This window comes from Misgurnus anguillicaudatus, chromosome 10 (assembly GCF_027580225.2).
Source record: "Misgurnus anguillicaudatus chromosome 10, ASM2758022v2, whole genome shotgun sequence".
Lineage (NCBI taxonomy): Eukaryota > Metazoa > Chordata > Actinopteri > Cypriniformes > Cobitidae > Misgurnus > Misgurnus anguillicaudatus.
In genome coordinates this window covers 34,838,059-34,856,141 of record NC_073346.2, presented here as the reverse complement: position 1 = coordinate 34,856,141, position 18,083 = coordinate 34,838,059, and the positions used below count along the sequence as shown (strand labels likewise).

The 18,083-nt window shown below is 39.2% G+C and overlaps 1 protein-coding gene across 32 annotated transcripts in view; it reads left to right on the top strand.

The window, feature by feature from the left end:
- The window catches only part of rims2a (regulating synaptic membrane exocytosis 2a), a 200,943-nt gene that overhangs the window by 61,816 nt on the left and 121,044 nt on the right, over window positions 1-18,083 (top strand). For 31 of the 32 annotated variants that reach the window (XM_073872457.1, XM_073872441.1, XM_073872437.1 and 28 more), the window contains one exon: window positions 16,282-17,102. In XM_073872457.1, coding sequence (XP_073728558.1) covers window positions 16,282-17,102 — 821 coding nt within the window. Of the gene's footprint in view, window positions 1-12,340; window positions 12,363-16,281; window positions 17,103-18,083 lie in introns of those variants that run through there. The other variant, XM_073872456.1, reaches the window with a different exon arrangement.

The following is an 18,083-nucleotide window of genomic DNA, read 5'->3' as shown; positions in this document are numbered from 1 at the left end:
TCGTATTAAACTAGACATGACTTTCTGTCTTACATGGAAATGGCCCTTAACTCATTCCCCACCAACCTTTTTTTTGAAAAGTTGCCCTCCAGCATTTTTTGTGATTTTTGGATTTGGGCCATTAGAAGAAAAGCTATATTAAAGGTAGGGTAACAGATTTGATCCTGAAACATTTTTTGTTATGCTGGTTAAAAGTCTCCTTACATCCTGATAGCAATCACTGTGTTAAGTTGTTTAAATGTATTTGTAGAAATTTATATTATCTGTGAAAGGCGTAGGACCAAAAAATGTTCAACAAATCATAGATTTCGGTCCGAACGGACGTTTCCATTTTTGTCCCTCATACGTAAGCGTAATTTGAATGCCAACCGCGCAGCGAGTCCACGCAGACGCCATACGTCATCGGCGCGTTCACGTGCGCTCACCTCCTGCCTGTAAACAGTGAGAACAGCAAACTTTTCTGCTAAATTGACAAATTACACAGGAGGCACAAAACTAAAGGCATCTTTTATAACAACAACAGCAAAAACTGCCTGGATCAGCAAGAGCAAAAACCCAAATTAACATCGGTAACTTTACTGCTTTACCACGAGATGCAAACAGCTGCAGGAGCTGCAAAGGGTCTGAAAGGGTCGTGTCACTGTTTATTTTGGTAAGGTAGGTACGCGATATGTTTGTATTGAGATGGATTCAGATATTCTACTTTGATGAAACATTGTGTTGCTTATGAAATTTGTGTTCGTTTACGGATTAGCGTAACGATATAGTTACTACGTCTACACAACCGAACGTGTGCTTAAACTAATTCTGATGTAAACCAGTTGTTTGGTTATTTTGGAAGTGTTATTCGACTTTGTACTGCAAAGTTTTCTCACTGCTGAATGAGAGTGAGACATGAGATGTGACCGTCTGATCTGTGCGTGTTCATGTGTTTTGAAAGAGGCGTGACTTTGGATGGCGATTTGACTTGAGGGTGGGATCGGGATTTCATTGCTAGGCGGCTACCGTTAGCATTTTTCAAAATGTGTTACCCTACCTTTAACAAATGCTAAGCTAATAAGCTAAGCAAGGCAACAGGGTGACAGCTTTAAGCATGGCTCTGAGCATGCTTAAAATGTCATGAAATTTGACACAGACGTCAAAGTTGTTGGCCGGTAGGGGAGGGCAAAACCATTGGCATAGGTGTAGCTACAGGGCTTTGTAGCGCCCCCTTTTGACTAAAGTGGTGGGGTTAGTTTTCCCTAAAGTCCCCAAACTTGTCAGTAACAACATTAAAATAGTACACTGATATTTACTCATTTAATTGCATGATGGTGTGCCGTTGTGCAAGGGCCTGTCATCGCTACTTACAGCTATATTTTTTTATTATTTTCTAAAATATGTGTTAAAAGCCAGGCTAGAAACCAAAACTTCAATTGTGGAGAAAAAACCTTAGATAGGAGGGACAGTTAAAAGAGTATTATAAAAAAATTGAAACGTTTTGCTTAAAATAGTGTACATATCACCCTGCAGAACAGTCACTATCACTGCTTGGAGTTTAATGTCAAGTATGTGTCTCCATGTGGCAGTAAAGGCTCATTATCACTGTATTTTGCTGAATGTTTGCACAGCATGTGGCCGCCAGGCACGTGGTGTCTCTGATGGGTCTGGGAGATCAGTCTTGGAAAGCCTTTAAACTTGATGAAACTGATGAATGCCAGGAGCTCGTGGTTTAGCGTTGATATCCATAGTTTTCTGTTAGTCAGTTTCATCTCTGTGGCCAGACTCCATTACTGCGAGCCTGTGTAATGTGTTTACCCCATCATTAGGTTTTAGGTGTTTGATTTTATCTCCCAGGATACCAAAAGCCTAAAAGAAATGAGGATAAAAACAATGCTTGTTGTGTTTGAGAGCCTTGAAGAGAAATTTGGCTGCGTTATGTAACGTTAAAGTGATCTCACAGGTAAACTGCGGTTACAGTAGGCAGTGGGTGAAACATGCTGCTATTTGCAGTGGCAATGGAAAAAACCTCAAGGACGTTTTAGCATCTGTAGATAAGGTTAGCCAGAGATAAGATGCACGTCACAAACCATTTTCCTTTTTCTCTCTCTGCTCATTCGTATCAAACCTGCCGTTCTCTGGGTTGATGTTTATTCAAATGCATTTTATATTAAGTCAAAATATGAAATTTTGGACCCGGGAAAGGGTCCTCAGGGTTTAAGAGGTTTTAATGGTTTATGTTGCCAACAGACAAATCAAGCAGAAAAGTATCACTAATAAGTACACTACAGGAGAAGAAACTCATGACACATAATGATTCCAGAGTAAATTGTGATGTAGCAGTCTCAACAATACACTCGTTTTCCCTGGACAATTCTAACATATTCCCGTTATAAAACATTTTCAAACACATTATTTTCGCAAATGACAGAAATTTAGACCCGGCGGGGGATGTATACTGCTTGTGGACCGCGTGCTAATTGCTAAAAGCTAGCGGGAGGTCCGGACCGTATCTTGGGAAAGTGATAGAGACTCGGGGGTATGTTAGCCTCGTCAGAAAAGCCGGGTCGGTAAGGCCTGGTCTCAGTTAGTTTGGCAAAACACTTTTAGTTTGGCAAAACACTATTACTTAGTTCATGTAGAATTGTAAAATAAAGCCGTTAAATATTTTTTTCTGCACAAAATATCTATATAGCCTAACGTTACTGTCTACAAACAATATTATTCACATTACTATACATTTAAAATGTATAATTTACGGGATTAGAATCAATGTATGGTCTGTTTTGAGCTACAGATGCTCTAGCATCATAAATGTAGTATTTTGTGACAGAAGATGGCAACATGCAAAATATAACGTGACTTCTTACCTTTTGTGTTGATATAACGATCGCGAATCGAATCAAGTCTGTTTCAGATGTATGAATAATCCATGAAAGTCCAATAAAATCCAATGACCATTTTTGTCCACAAATGCGTATAATCCATGAAATATAGATAGTCTGTTGTTTACATCAGATTTCGCATCAACGTCTTATCGCCTACAATCTGAGGACTATTTGCATCATAACACACTGTATATAAGATTACTCTTTAGGTTCCAATAAACACGCGTTAAAACTTTGTTTTTAAAAGTAGGCGGGAGTATAATCCATAATATCCAAATAGCGCTGTTATTTCAGTGAGACATGATAACAGCAAAGAGGTATCAGCGAAGTGACTGCTCTGTGCTCTCTAGCTACCTGGTTGGTGGAGACCGGCGAGTGGGGTGGTGGGCGAAAAAAAATTAAAACGGAATGTGAAGAAACGGCTACTTACGTCACAACGGTGCTGAGTTTGAACTCGTGCAATCTGAGACTCAAGGCAGAGGACATTCAGAAACCTGTATCTCACTCAAAACAGCATGGATGGATTTTTTTCCAAGTTTGTATGCGTGTGGGAGCATCAGAGACACAAAAAGTGAGTTTTTCATAATATGGGCACTTTAAGTTTTTGAATAGGGTTTGTTTTCAAATAAACTGAAAATGTCCTACTGACCTTCATTTCTATTTTGATTATATTGTTAACTTCTTAATAAACCAAAAACAAACATGTATATATTTCTTTTGTCCTCACATTCTTTATTGTAGTTCCCTCTCACATTCCTGCCTAAAGGCTCATTATGCAGCTCATTATGCGAGTCTTTTGTTTCCTCAGCTGTCAATCAATCCTTCTCGTATACGGCCCCTCTAAACAAAAAAGTGTCTTACAATTTCTAAATCAATATATTGTTTTATGTGAATGAGTAGGCAGAATGAGTTTTACATAATTTAAAAGAAAAACTCTAGACTACTAGATTCTGTTTAAAAAAGTCTTGTGAAAACATACTTAGTATGGGTTTTGTGGACTTATATCAGTGACTTAAAAATTGTGCTTTTTCAAAAACCACACATAAATATTTTTCTCTCAAAAATACAAACATGTACATACATATAGCTCATATAATATTGTAGCCCAGTTTGTGCTAAACACAGTGTTATGAGACTTTTGCCGTTTTAAAGCAACTGAAAAAAGACCAAATGTAAAAGCATGTCAGAACCTCTGCCAGTGTCCCAAAATTGTCGGACCCCAGAGGGTTAATGGGACTATGGCTGAAGTCAGGCAACTAATTCTTAGTTATTGATGCCGCCATGATGGTGCAGTCATGTTAACTCCAGTGACCGACTGTATGTTTTTTAACTCTTTCTCTATAACAGCTTTGTTTTTTGTCCCATGTTTCAGCACTCACTCTACAGTTTTGTGGCATCAGTCAAATGTGATGTTAAGTGAATGGGAGTGCAGAGCAGATGTAGCATCTTGTGAGCTGATGCTGTGTGTGTGTTTATAGAGCAGATGGGAAGAGTCAGTCTGCATGATTTCCCGGCCCGGAGTGATGTAGCTGGGACCTCAGGTTACACTGCTGGAGAATTTCAGTGAAGCCACAAGCTTAGATGTTTATGTCAACAATACTGGTTCTTCACCTGCTAGCACAGAGAAGATAGGCCAGAGGGATTTTCAGCTTTACCAAAGACTGTAGATATGAACAAGACACGGGAGTGTTGTTAATATAAAAGAGTACAAGTTTCATTGAGATATTTAGCCAATGATTTTGATCAAGACATTGGTCTTTCCCCATTCAGGTAGATTCAAGGACTTATATACAGTAGCTGCCTGAAGGCATTACAAATACTGTATGGCCACTGAATGTGGTGACTTCACTCGCAGGGCTCACACTACAGGATTTTTGGCTCGGATTTACCCAGATTTTCCCCTCCCACGAATCACTGTGCTACTGTACAGTACATATCCAAACAAATAGATGAATGAACGGATGTTCTGTCTGCCTGTTGTAATAACTCTAACTGCTCTTCACATCTACATTAAACACTTTAGATGATCTTTCACGTGCTTTAGTTCCTACCTCAAGACACTGCATATATCACAGCCAAATGATTACAGTAAGTGCACTCCTATGTACTGTAAAAGATTTTATTTCTTCAAACGTCCTGTAAAGTGCTGCATTATAACGCCGCTGCGCACAGAGAAAAGTGTTTGTGTGCCGTACATGTAACTGTAATTATGGCTGGAGCTTCTTTTTTTCATAATTGATGGCAGTTAAAAATAGATCACAGAGTGGCTGTCTTGGTTCGCTCGGCATCCCCCGGGCTGAATGCTTACTGGTGCAGGAAGAAGCTAACTTGAAATTGAATGGAGCTACATTGCCGTGCATTGTGGGCATTTTTCTTTCACCTGACTCTTCTGCAAGAGCATTTCAATGCACATTTCTGTTCTTTAAAGGAACACAAGGCTTGTTGTCAACGTCCATTTAATTCTAATGTGAATAAAGGAATGGTGGCGTTGCATCATTTATTACATCATTCATTGGTTGGCAATGCCATTTTACTATTGACGCACACATTTTTTGAGGGCCATGGTTATATTTTACCATTGGCGGCAGGTGACTTCTTTTTTTTCGAGGGCGCACGATGCGTAGTTCGTCACAACATGTATGTAGCCCGTCATGTGTGTGGTTCGTAATTTCAAAATATGTGTTCGGCGTGTTGAGTGAACCTGTGTGCATCACGTATTTTGTCAAAATAAGTGCCTCCTGCACTATATGTCTATGGGTTTATGATAAAAGAGACGCTCGCAGATACTCGCATAATCTCATGTGTAATCAGAGTTTACTGTTAAGCGAGTGTCTTGCATGTATTTTGTGAATGTGAGCGTCTCTTTCATCATAAACGGTTTTGACGTGTGTGCAGCAGGCACTTATTTTGACAAAACACGTGATGCACATGGTTCACATGACACATATTTTGAAAACACGAGCAACACACATGACACTCCGAACACTTATTTTGAATTTGCGCCCATCGGATGAGCAGTCACAAGCCGCCACTGTATTTTACCTTCATTTATGCATTTGGCATAAATGCTACTTACAGTGAGTGCATTTAAAGAAATAAATTTACTTTAAATTTACTCACCCTCAAGCTGTCACAGACCTGTTTAAATTGCTATGTTGTGCTGAACACAAATAAAAATATATTTTAAAAGATGTTAATAACCGAACATATCTGGGGCACCATTGACTTCCATAGTATTCTTTTTTCCTACTATGCAATTCAATGGTGCCCCAGCTATGCTTGGTTATTAACATCTTTTTAAAGATATTTTTATTCATGTTCAGCAGAACAAATAAATATCATGCAGGTCTGTGATAGCTTGAGCGCGAGTAAATGACAGAAATTTTTTTGGTGAACTATACCTTTAAGCTGTACATTTTATCAGTATATATGTTCTCTGGGAATCGAACCCATGATTTTTGTGCTGCCAGTGCAATGTTTAACAGATGAGCTACATGAACTAGTACCAAGAAATACTTTATACATTTTAAGGGGACATTTCACAACACTTTTTAAGATGTCAAATAAATATTTGATGTCCCCAGAGTACGTATGTGAAGTTTTAGCTCAAAATACCACATAGAAAATTTATTTTATGAAACGTCTCGTTCTGGTTCTTCATTCTGATTGGTTGAAACGCGTTCTAAGCCGTGATAAAATACCCCGGTAACCCCACGGTTCAGACCGCATCACAAGTATCACTGCGCCACTGTTGCTGCGTACTGATTTATGAAAATAAACACCACCGTCTTTAATCATTTTTTTAATTTTTCTACATTTGCACAATTATGGCGACATCCAGATAAATGTTAATAAATATTGTTGAGTCATTTCATCAGTAAAGAGAAAACGTTCTCTTGGTTTTTTTTGTATTAAATTGATATTTCTGCTATTATCCACTAGATGGCAATCTTACACTACTTAAACACTGACGAATTCACTAGACACAACAGCGTTGTTGTGGATTTATCGTGACGTGTAAGTTTTGATGGCTCTGAAAGTTCTTCACAAAAATGGAATTATCTCCGAAAATGAAAATCTAAAAAAATCTGAAAATTTGAGAGGTGATAACTGATAAGAGAACAAATGAAGGTAGGATGAAAGTTTTTTATTGTTGTTGTTGGAAAGCGGATGGTCTGTTCTTTCATTTGATATTTTATGTTTATTTAAAGAAGATAATTTTTCTGTTAGGCATTAAACTAAAACTGGGTGGCAGCTTAAAAAAAATGCTGACAGGGAAAGAGTTAAGCATGCTTCCAAGCATATTTGATCATCACTTCAACAGCTGCACGATATAAATGTTAATGTATATTTTAGATGAATGTTGATTTATAAAAATAAACACCACAGTCTTAAATCATATTTTCATTGTGTATTTGCTGCGTCTGTGTTGCTTGAGAATTGCGCTCTGTTGCAGCCACACTTGATTCTGAGGAACTACTTTGTTTGGCGGAAGAGTAATATGTGTACTAATATAATTACAACTTATTTGTGTTTCATTTTGTGAAATGACCCTGCTATGCATATGAAGTAACCGTTTTATAAACGCAATAAACCCCGCAAAGCAGTGCTCCACTTCGCGTCGTGCCTAACAACGCCCCTGTTATAAAATGCACTGGTAACCCACTGCTTCTTGGGGCTTATTGCTTTAATAACATAGGGATGTAAGGGTATCAAAACTTCACGGTACGGTAGTATTTCGGTATGATGCCCGCGGTACGGTAATTATTGAAACATTTACAGGAAGTAAAAAACAAATGAAGACTTGGAAAACCTGCCATAAGTGTTTATTAAACAAAACTGAACATTACAATGTACAAAGTGTACAAAATGTACAAAAAAAACTACACGTGTTTCCCGGAATACCTAACGTTTTATCGAATCATGTGACAACGGTGGTACCGGGAAAATGTTATACCTCAATACCACGAAATGTGTAATACCGTTACACCTCTATTATAACATGTTAAAAATGACACTTTGTAGGTGTGAGCAAAAAATTTGCCGTTTTGGGTGTGTCCTTTAAAATCCAAATGAGCTGATCTCTGCACTAAATGGCAGTGCCGTGGTTGGATAGTGCAGATTAGGGGGCGGTATTATCCCCTTCTGACATCACAGGGGGAGCCAAATTTCAATGACCTTTTTTTCACATGCTTGCAGAGAATGGTTTACCAAAACCAAGTTACTGGGTTGATCTTTTTCACATTTGGGGAGTCCCAATTATAGCACTTAAACATGGAAAAAGTCAGATTTTCATGATATGTCCTCTTTAACATCTAATATAAATCGACATTATATAAACATAATTTTTTTTTTGAAAAGGCTAAAAATATTTTAGCTCCACCACCCAGCTCTGCTTCCATCAAAAAGGAATAGCAAAGCACTAGACTGACAGCGCGTCAGCTAGTTTATAACCCATCGAGTCAGTGAGAGAGGTTGTCGTGAAGTGCTGGTCTTACGGGGGTTGTTTTTGGAGGTTGGATTATTAAAGTGTGTTCCCCTGCTGGCTTTTCTTTCTTCACAATCTCCACGGCCAGGCATCTGCCTGCCGCACGACTGCAGCTGTCATTCATCTAAAACTCAACTCGTGTGCCGCGATGAAAAATGCATAGTTAGCAGATACGGCGAGATGAGTGAGAAGCTGTGTGTCGGTGTAATAGTTTTTATGACTGGAGGGAAAGTGCTGTCCTAAAGCTCAGATGATTTTCGGTTATGAGTAAGTCAACAAACATCAGACGCTGCTTTTTGGAGTGTTAGTTCAGAACAATGATCGCTACAGCGAGCTTATATTACCCTGCTCTCTCTCTCTTTTCCTCCCAAAACCTTATTTTCGAAACTCCTATATAACAGTTAATATTATGTGCGGAAAATCATAGTAAAGGTGCATGCAAATGTGGTACTGTATTAGGCTTAAGCAGATTTAGGGTGTTTATCTGTGAAGTCAGTGTGTTTGGTTTAAAAAAAAAAACATGTTCGTAAACTTGTAAGATCTTTCCAGGTTGGCTTGATTACTATGTCAGAACCGGTCTGTCAGTCGGTCAGTTTGTGTGAGACGGGTCGATGCACTTTGATGGATCTTTATGGGAAAGACGTGCTCTGATGTGGCTCGGGCTGGACGTACTTCACTTCCAAACCAGTTTATTTCCTCCTGGGCCCAATGAGAAGCACGCCGTGTTAATTGCAGGCTATTGGTGTTGATCGCTCAGCTCGCCAGCTGCAGTTTTTCTGTGAAATGGGTTTGCCTGATGTGTGTGAGCCACCGCAGCTTACACCAATAAACATAATTACACACAGTTTGTCTATGGAGTATTACCCTGCTTTAGGGTGTTTGTTGTGCTGTATCAAGTTTTTCTACTACAGTATGTATTCTGTATATACTGTATGTATAAGAAATAAAGTACAGTAGGTTTTAATTAAATGAAATAGGCCCATATTCTATACATTTATATTCTATAAGTGTACAGTGTTGTATAATTTAGTGTGAATGATTTAAAGAGGGCATATCATGAAAATCTGACTTTTTTCATGTTTAAGTGCTATAATTGGGTCCCCAGTGCTTTTATCAACATAGAAAATGTAAAGAAGATCAACCTAGTCACTTAGTTTTGGTAAACCATTCTCTGCAAGCATGTGAAAAAATAGGTCATTCAAATTTGGCTCCCCTTGTGATGTCAGAAGGGGATAATACCGCCTTTTAATCTGCACTATCCAACCACGGCACTGTGGCAAGCTGTGTCGCGTGATGTGATGTTTGTAAGTTCTAGCGTCTCCCGCTGATTGACAGATGGGCGGGGTTTTCCGGGGGAAGTGCCCATATAAAGAAGTGATACGTTTAGAAACCCCTGAAACCTCAGCTGGACCCGTAATCGAAAAAAACTTTCCAAAACTTGTACGAAGTGCATTCGGCACAGAAATACTTTTTGCCTGTTTAGCTTGAGGAAACAACTCTATAACTGTGCTAATAAGTCAGAATGCATGAAATACCATTGAAACAACTCTTTAAACCATTATTGTATATGGCATATTGAATATCACATCATTTAGAAAGTTTGGTAACATGCATCCAGTTTCACTTTGAAATTCATCAAATTATTTATAAAAAGGTTGCCCTTGAATCGTTAAGTATTTTCAGTGAAAACCCTGGGTTTCCATGTTTTTCCTGTGTGTGTTTATGATCATTTTTAAGACGCTGTGGAGGAAACGAGTCGTTTCCTAGTCTGCAGTGATTCTTCTGCTTAACTCCAAAGGGGTTTGTCCAATTTTACACACGGCTCAAGTCCTGGATTGGTGTGTTCAGTTAGCCTGGGTCTTGCTGTTTTAAAGTGTAGCAGGTGTATGTGATAGGAACACATGTCCGTCTGTGTGGTGTTTAGGGGGAGTAATAATGACGTTCACATCACTGTGGGTGCAGACAGGAAGCAGTGCTGTGCTACTTCCTGTGTCTGTCTGTTCTGAAAGGTTTCACAGTGGGCAAGGCACAGAGTGCCAACGTATTACCAACTGTTCTGCTTCTTAGCATGATAGCTTTTGACATACTTTGAAATATGAATATCATGGTACACTCACATAATAAGAAGTACTGTGGTATTTATTCAATTCAATTTTATTTATATAGCGCTTTTCACAATTTGGTAATTATATCAAAGCAGCTTTACATAATAGATGCAGTGAAAAGCACAGAAAATCGACAGATAGCACAACATAATACATGATAGCACAAGCAGCTAAATTTGCTGCGGCTTTAAATCAACATTATAAGCGAACGTATTACTAATGTAACGTATAGAAGTTAAGCCCAAGAAGGCTGCCTCCCAGGGTTGAAAAACCCCCTAGGAGAAAAAAACCCCGGATTTTTAGCCAGGGAAGTAAAAAAAAGTCCTAGGAGGAAAAAACCCTTGGGAGAGATATATATATATTAAAACGGATAAGGAGATTAAGTGGATATTAAGCGGGTTCTGCCGGTGGTCATTGGTCAGGCATTGGCTGGACATCACGTTGAAGAACAGCCAGTAGATCAGAGGTGTGCCGACTTTCACATTTACCGGAACTGGATCTGTTTGTCTCATTGTCCTCGGGATCGAGGACGAGACAGGGAGAGAGAAACAAAATCTTATTAGCGTAGGGGCCGTTCACATGAAAAGCAAGTGTCATACTGTGATGTGGTTTTAGTCAGCTTGGTTCCGGACAGGCTAACTATTGCTGGTTAAGTGTATTACATATAGTTGATGATTTTAGAAAATTTGTGGGCCCAGGGCGAGTCTATGTATGGGGCCCCCCATATGATCTTTAAAACAGAGACTCGTTTGACTAAGGCCAGAGGCCCCACTGCCGTCGTTAATACTAACGTACAGTGGCAAACGGTTCTGTATGACATATTATTCTCAAGATCATGGGAAAACCCAAAATTGCAACCCGACCATATGTGGAAATTAAGATTCAACCGACAACTAAATCAAAGTTTCAGCATATTACTAAAGAGTATTAATGACATTTACCATGCTTTGGAGTGTTGACGAAAAAAGGTTTTAATTTATTTATTTATTAGGTTGTACAAACTAGCTATTGAGAGATAAGTACCATTATAATTTATGTGGAACTGCAAGTTAGTAGTACCATGGTACGTGTTCAAAGACAATACTGTGCAGTGTATTTAGGGTCTTTTTTGTGGTGCCATGGTATATTTCATATTATATACCATGGGCCAGGTGCTCATATATAGCTCAGTGGTAGAGCATTGCATTAGCATATTTTATATATGTATATTTTGATTTGTCATATTCGATTTGTCTTGAAATGTTTGCTTAAAGCTGTTGCATTTTAAAACGCACCCGTCTGTTCTTATCCAGAGCAGAGATTTACAAATATAATCGTCCTCGTTTTTGGAAATAAAAAATAAAATAAGTCCGGAGGATGAGAGAGAAAAGCTCAAATTTGTGCTGTTTTGTGAGAACACACAGTTACACCAGATTAGATCAAAATCCTCTGGTCTGAATCTCCACCAATCAGCAGCAGGCCGAGGGATGTAATGCCACTTTTGTCCCAGAGAAGCATCTCACAGGTCATCTGTTACAACCTGTTTCAGCTTTGCCTTGGGCTCAGGGCTCCCAGCATGCTTTGCGGCTACTTTAAAGTCAGCAGGCACTGTGATGTTATTCAGATGAGGGAGAACGCTCTCGGGAATTGTTGCATTTCTCTGCTACAAAACAAAAACAAGTATATTTCTACTCGCATTTTTGTCATTGGATACTTTTTGTGATTTGTTTTGCCAGATGTTGCGTAGGATTTGCATGCCTGTGAGAGTGAAGGATTTGATTGGTATGAAAACAAACTTGCAGGAAGGATTTGGGAATCTTATTGGACCATATTTCTGTTTTCTTACCCCATTTGCAGTGGATTATTTTTATTATTGTTTGTTTGTGTGACGTTGTTTCAGTAAGATCTATCTGGATCGTGAAGGTGGGGCATTTACTTGTTCTTACAGTTATTCACTTTTTCGCTGTTCGCTTTTGTTTAGGGGTCCCCAGAGGGCCGTGATTTCACCTCGATTGCTTTTTAATCTCACGCTCTTGTTCATCTGAATAGTCAACTCATTTTGTTCAAGTGAGAGATCTTTAATTTCACATAAAGGCTGGGTGATATAGTATAGCTAAAAACATTTTAAAATGTTTCAGCCATTTGATGATATTAAGGGCCAGATTTACTAACAGCTTGCGCCAGCGCAAACACCTTTTTTGCCATAAAAATGTCAGGATTTACTAAAGACACGCAGGAAAAATTTGTGGACTTGTTTTTGTGACTAATCCTTATTGGCCTATGCATTTTCGCGACTTATCGTTTGCAGAATAAAAGTTTTTGTTTACATAATATATGTGGGTGTACTGTGCATAATTATTTTGTATATATAAATACATGCACATGCATGTATATATTTAAAAAATATTTGCATGAGGGTATACATTTTTATATTAATATAATTTATATTATGTTATATTATTTATATTATGTAGAACTGTACATATTTATTATATAAATATATTTTTTCTTAAAATTATACATGCATGTTTTTGTTTTTGTTTTTGTATATATATATATATATATATATATATATATATATATATATATATATATATATATATATATATATATATATATATATATATATATATATATATATACACACACACACACACATACATAATTATTATACTAATTACAATAATAAAAATAATATATCATACCATATTACGTGTATTATATAATGTACAGATATTATGTTAACAAAACTTTTATTCTGCAAACGATTAGTCGTGACTCATGACTAACAATTAGGCAGCCTTGTCTCACTCTACTTTGCTGTGTTTAGTAAATCTGACCCTAAATGTTAATCTCATTGTTCAAATATTTGCTCTGAAATGGCCCAAATTGATGGAATCCAATTATGAGATTAGGAGCATCAGCATTTCATTTCACTTATTGTTTTCACATGATCTTACTCAGTCAATATTAAAGATATCAAGATTATATTTTCACACAATGTTCTTTGCAGGATGATTTTATGTGGAAAACAGTGAATCACAAAAAAATACTGGGTTTTCACAGGCAGGGTCACATATCTGAACAACCATATCAACAAACAGTCCCCATAAGAGAGACATACAAAATGTGTTTCCCCAGCAGCAGGATTAAGAGCATCATCTACCAGTTTATGAGCGTCTGAAGAGCATTGGATGCTCACGTAATCACTAAAACCACCTGGCTCATGTGAAGCACATCTGGGCAGTACAGCTGTGTTCTGCACGCGGGCCGACAGATTTACTATTGCACAGGTCACATTATGTAGCATTAATGAAAAATGCACACTAACTTATTAAATTTTTTCTCATTGCTGCTGTATGGATGTGAAAGCTGTGTGAATACAGGCAGTGCAGAAAATTTTCTTTCTCATGTGAGCATCATTTCTGTGCGTGGATGATAGTGAAAGATTTAAAAATTAAAATCAATAACAAATTTGAGATGAACAAAAATTGATTGAATATTAGTAACAAAATAACCACAATGATGTTTTGAGTGTGTTTTTTAACCTAAGCACAGTGGCGGCTCGTGACTGCTCTTCCGATGGGCGCAAATTCGAAATATGTGTTTGTTGCGTCATGTGAACCATGTTCATCACGTGATTGTCAAAATAAGTGCCTGCTGCACACACGTCAAAACCGTTTATGATAAAAGAGACGCTCACGTTCACAAAAACAGACAAGACACTCCCTTAACAGTAAACTCTGATTATGCATAAGATTATGCGAGTATCTGGCAAACGCGAGCTTCTCTTTTATCATAAACCCTTTAGACGCAGCAGGCACTTATTTTGACAAGACACGTGATGCACATAGGATCTCCCGACGCGCCGAACACATATTTTGAAATGACGAACCACACACATGACAGGCTACATACATGTTGTGACGAACTTTGCATCGAGCACCCTCGAAAAAGAAGTTACCCGCCGCCACTGCCTAAAGGGGGTCGCAAAGCCGGTCTAAAAAAAAACGAACACATTGTTTTCTATGAGTAACGCACATTGGCACCGATACGTGCCATCTGTCCGCGGCGCCCAGCTTTGACTCAAATACCTGTCGTGCCACAGAGCGCCACTCACATAGTTTAATATGAAATAACATCATAATTGTCCCAAATCATTAACGATTAACATTGGCTGCTAACGTATATTTTGCATTTTGAAGTAGACGCTATCTGACAAAGCTCGCGCTATTTAATGTGCACTTCTGATTTACGATACCTCCGAGTTGTCCTGGATGCGACTCGACTTAGCACTGAGCTGAGCTGCGCGTCCGGTGTGCGATCCCCTTAAAGGAACAGTATGTAGGATTGTGGCCAAAACTGGTACTGCAATCACAAAACTTGTGGCTAAAACTGGTACTGCAATCACACAACTAGTGGCCAACACACAATATGACAACATAAACATCAGTTGAGGGCTGCAACTCCACTTTTTAAATGACAATATCCTGGCCGGACCACTGTTGTCAGTGATATAAGTATTTGAAATGAAAATGATTTCTTAATGTCTAGTGACATATCAGGGCCATTTTATGATTAAATGATATAAATTTCTTACATACTGTTCCTTTAAGTATTACAAAAAGCAAAGTCGAATGATGCTAGATTCATGATGTATTTTTATGACCCCTTAAAGATTTGCATGCGCAGGATAAAATTTGTGAGATTGTACGTGACATTGCAAGCGTTAAATAAAGGTGTTTTATAAAGGTGTAAATCAAGTTGCAAGTGTAAAAAGCAAGTTTTGCAACATTGTACTGTTAATCGTAACAGTAATTCATATCTTGTTAAACAAAAATTTCATATTTACGCTAAAAGGGTATGAACTGTACTCATCTGACCTCAGTTTTTCTGCGCTTACAATTTTGGCACCGTTTTTGCATTGAAATACTGCCAGAAGCATTGCACAGTTGGAAAACAGTGGTGTGCAATCAAAAACAATGTTTCACGAATGCCAATAAGGAATGCATTATTGAACCAATCAGAAAAAAGAAAACAAGGAGTCATCAGGAGCCTCGTTTGATAGCCCCGCCTTCCAACCTGCCCTTGCAAACTGAAATGAGTGAGCGAATCGTGACAAAACTGTAATCGCAGAGGGACCAGTAGATGTCGGGTTATTTCAGGAAATACTTATGCAACATCAAGTCATTTACGCATTTATTTTACACACAGAGACAGATCCTGCACAATTAATTTGTATTTGTTCATGAAACTGGCAGTGCCCACAAATACGCACAGAGCGCCGCTTTGCTCCGGTTTTATGAATGGCGGAGGGTACCGGCTGTGTCCGGTTGCTGTTGAATAATGCAGCAGGGACGCGCCGGCCATAGTAAAACCCCTGAGCAGAGCCCAGGGGACACATAAGAGACCATCATTAATCAGTCAGTACATGTACATTCTCAGAAACAGCACACAGATCTCTACAGTCCTTTAGAAGCCGACTAACAATGTGCATATATACAGTTTCATATCCCATAATAAGAGCATTGGCTTTGTTTCAGGCTACCTGTGCAGTTCGTATTACAAAAAAATTCAAGATATATTAATATTGCATTAGCAGCACAGAGGTTGTGGGTCGAATCCCATGAAACATTAAAATTTTTGCATTTGGGAAACGCTTTTATCTAAAGCAACCTACAAAGATTAGGAAAAAAATAAAGCGATTTGTAATAGGGAGGCAATAATACAAGAAATGCTTACGTTAACTATTCCTTAACAGTACCTAACTAGCCAGCCAGCAGGTTTTAAATGAACCTTTCAATATTGTATTAAAAACTTTGCTGTTTTCTTTGACTTACAGAAAAAGAAGCCCATCTGCAACCAGGGATCCAAACCAAAAATACGACCAAAGGGAGGAAAAGGCGGAGCATTCACAGTATGCCCCAGGGCAGGGCGGCATGCCACGATCGCCGTCTGACTACGGGGCCGGAGACCGGCAATGGCGAGGAGGTTACGGTCGCACCTACGAGGACGCCGAGGTAGCGCGCGGGGCATACCGTGCTCAACGGGGCGGATGGCACTCTCAGGAAGAGTACCCACCCGAACCCGGTTTCCTGCCCGACGGCCCGCCCCTCAGCGAACACGAGCTACAGCGCAAGCGGCAGGAGGAGTACCAGAACCGTTACCGTAGCGACCCGAACCTGGCCCGCTACCCGGTCAAGCCGCAACCCTACGAGGAACAGATGCGCATGCACGCGGAAGTGTCGCGTTTTAGGCACGAACGGCGCCATAGCGATGTATCCCTTGCTTACACGGAGATGGACGAGCCCCTCGGGCCCCTGCGTGGACCTCGCTACTCACAAGGCCCCGGACACACGCAACGGAGGTCCAACCATAGTCCACCGGGTATGGACTCCCTTAATAGGCAGCAGCACTTGGATCCCGTCTCAGCCGTACGAAAGAATAAACGAGAGAAGGTGGAAAGCATGTTGCGGAACGACTCGCTCAGTTCGGACCAATCGGAGTCTGTCAGGCCGCCACCGCCCAAACCACATAAGTCCAAGAGGGGCGGCAAAATGAGGCAGGTGTCCCTGAGCAGCTCAGAGGAGGAACTGGCCACTACACCCGAGTACACCAGCTGCGATGACGTGGAGATCGAGAGTGAATCCGTTAGCGAAAAAGGTAATGTTTCTATGATTATCATTTATATTTAAGCACATGTTCTTGCAATGTAGCGTCACTGCTAGTAGGTTTTGTTATTTAAATGTGGTTGGTGCTTCCAAAACGTTGCACTTTGCAGTGGCCACATGGCCTTAGACCAAGGCAAATAGAAGTAGGTCAGTGAAACACACATCATTTATTTCTGTGAGAACTGTTAAATGCAAATTCTTCTTGTGAAAATACTGTTTTATGTCACTGCATTGCTTGTTTTTGTCTTTTGTTCATAATATTTCAAAGAAATGTTAAGCAGATAACCCCTGATTAATGCTTATCTCACCTCCCCACAGTGTGTATATGGTGTGATTTCTTAGGGAGTGAGCAGAAATGCTTCTTTTAGCATAATGTCGTTTTGAAGTGTTTGTGTGTATGGTGTGATTTCTCAGAGAGTAAGCAGAAAGTTTCGGCGAGAGTCATTGTGAGTGTATGGTTTCATAAAGAGTGAGCAGAAAGTGCTTATTTGAGCAGGTGTCATTGTTTAACTCTTTCCCCGGCCAGTGTTTTTTTAAAAAGTTGCCAGCGCCAGCATTTTTTTTACGATTTTCACAAAGGTTAATGCCTTCCAGAAAATGCTCTTCTTTAAATATATAAACATATCAAATGAAAGAGTAGACCCTCTGCTTTCAAACAAAAAAACGGCTTCATATCTTTTTATCACCTCTCAAATATGGGTAGGTTTTTTAAATATAAAATTTTGAGCAAAAAGCTCAATAGATAATTGGATTTTTGTGAAAGACTTTTGATCGAGATCAGATTCAGAGCGATGATCAAAACATACACAGAGTTTAAACAGTTTGCCATAAGGGGTTTTTTAAGTTGGGTAAGAGTGCCACCTGGTGGATAATAGCGAAAATATGGATTGCCGTATTAACGGATTAACTCGTCAATGGCGGGGAAAGAGTTAAGTGTGTGTGTGTGTGTGTGTGTGTGGTAGGACTTCTCCGA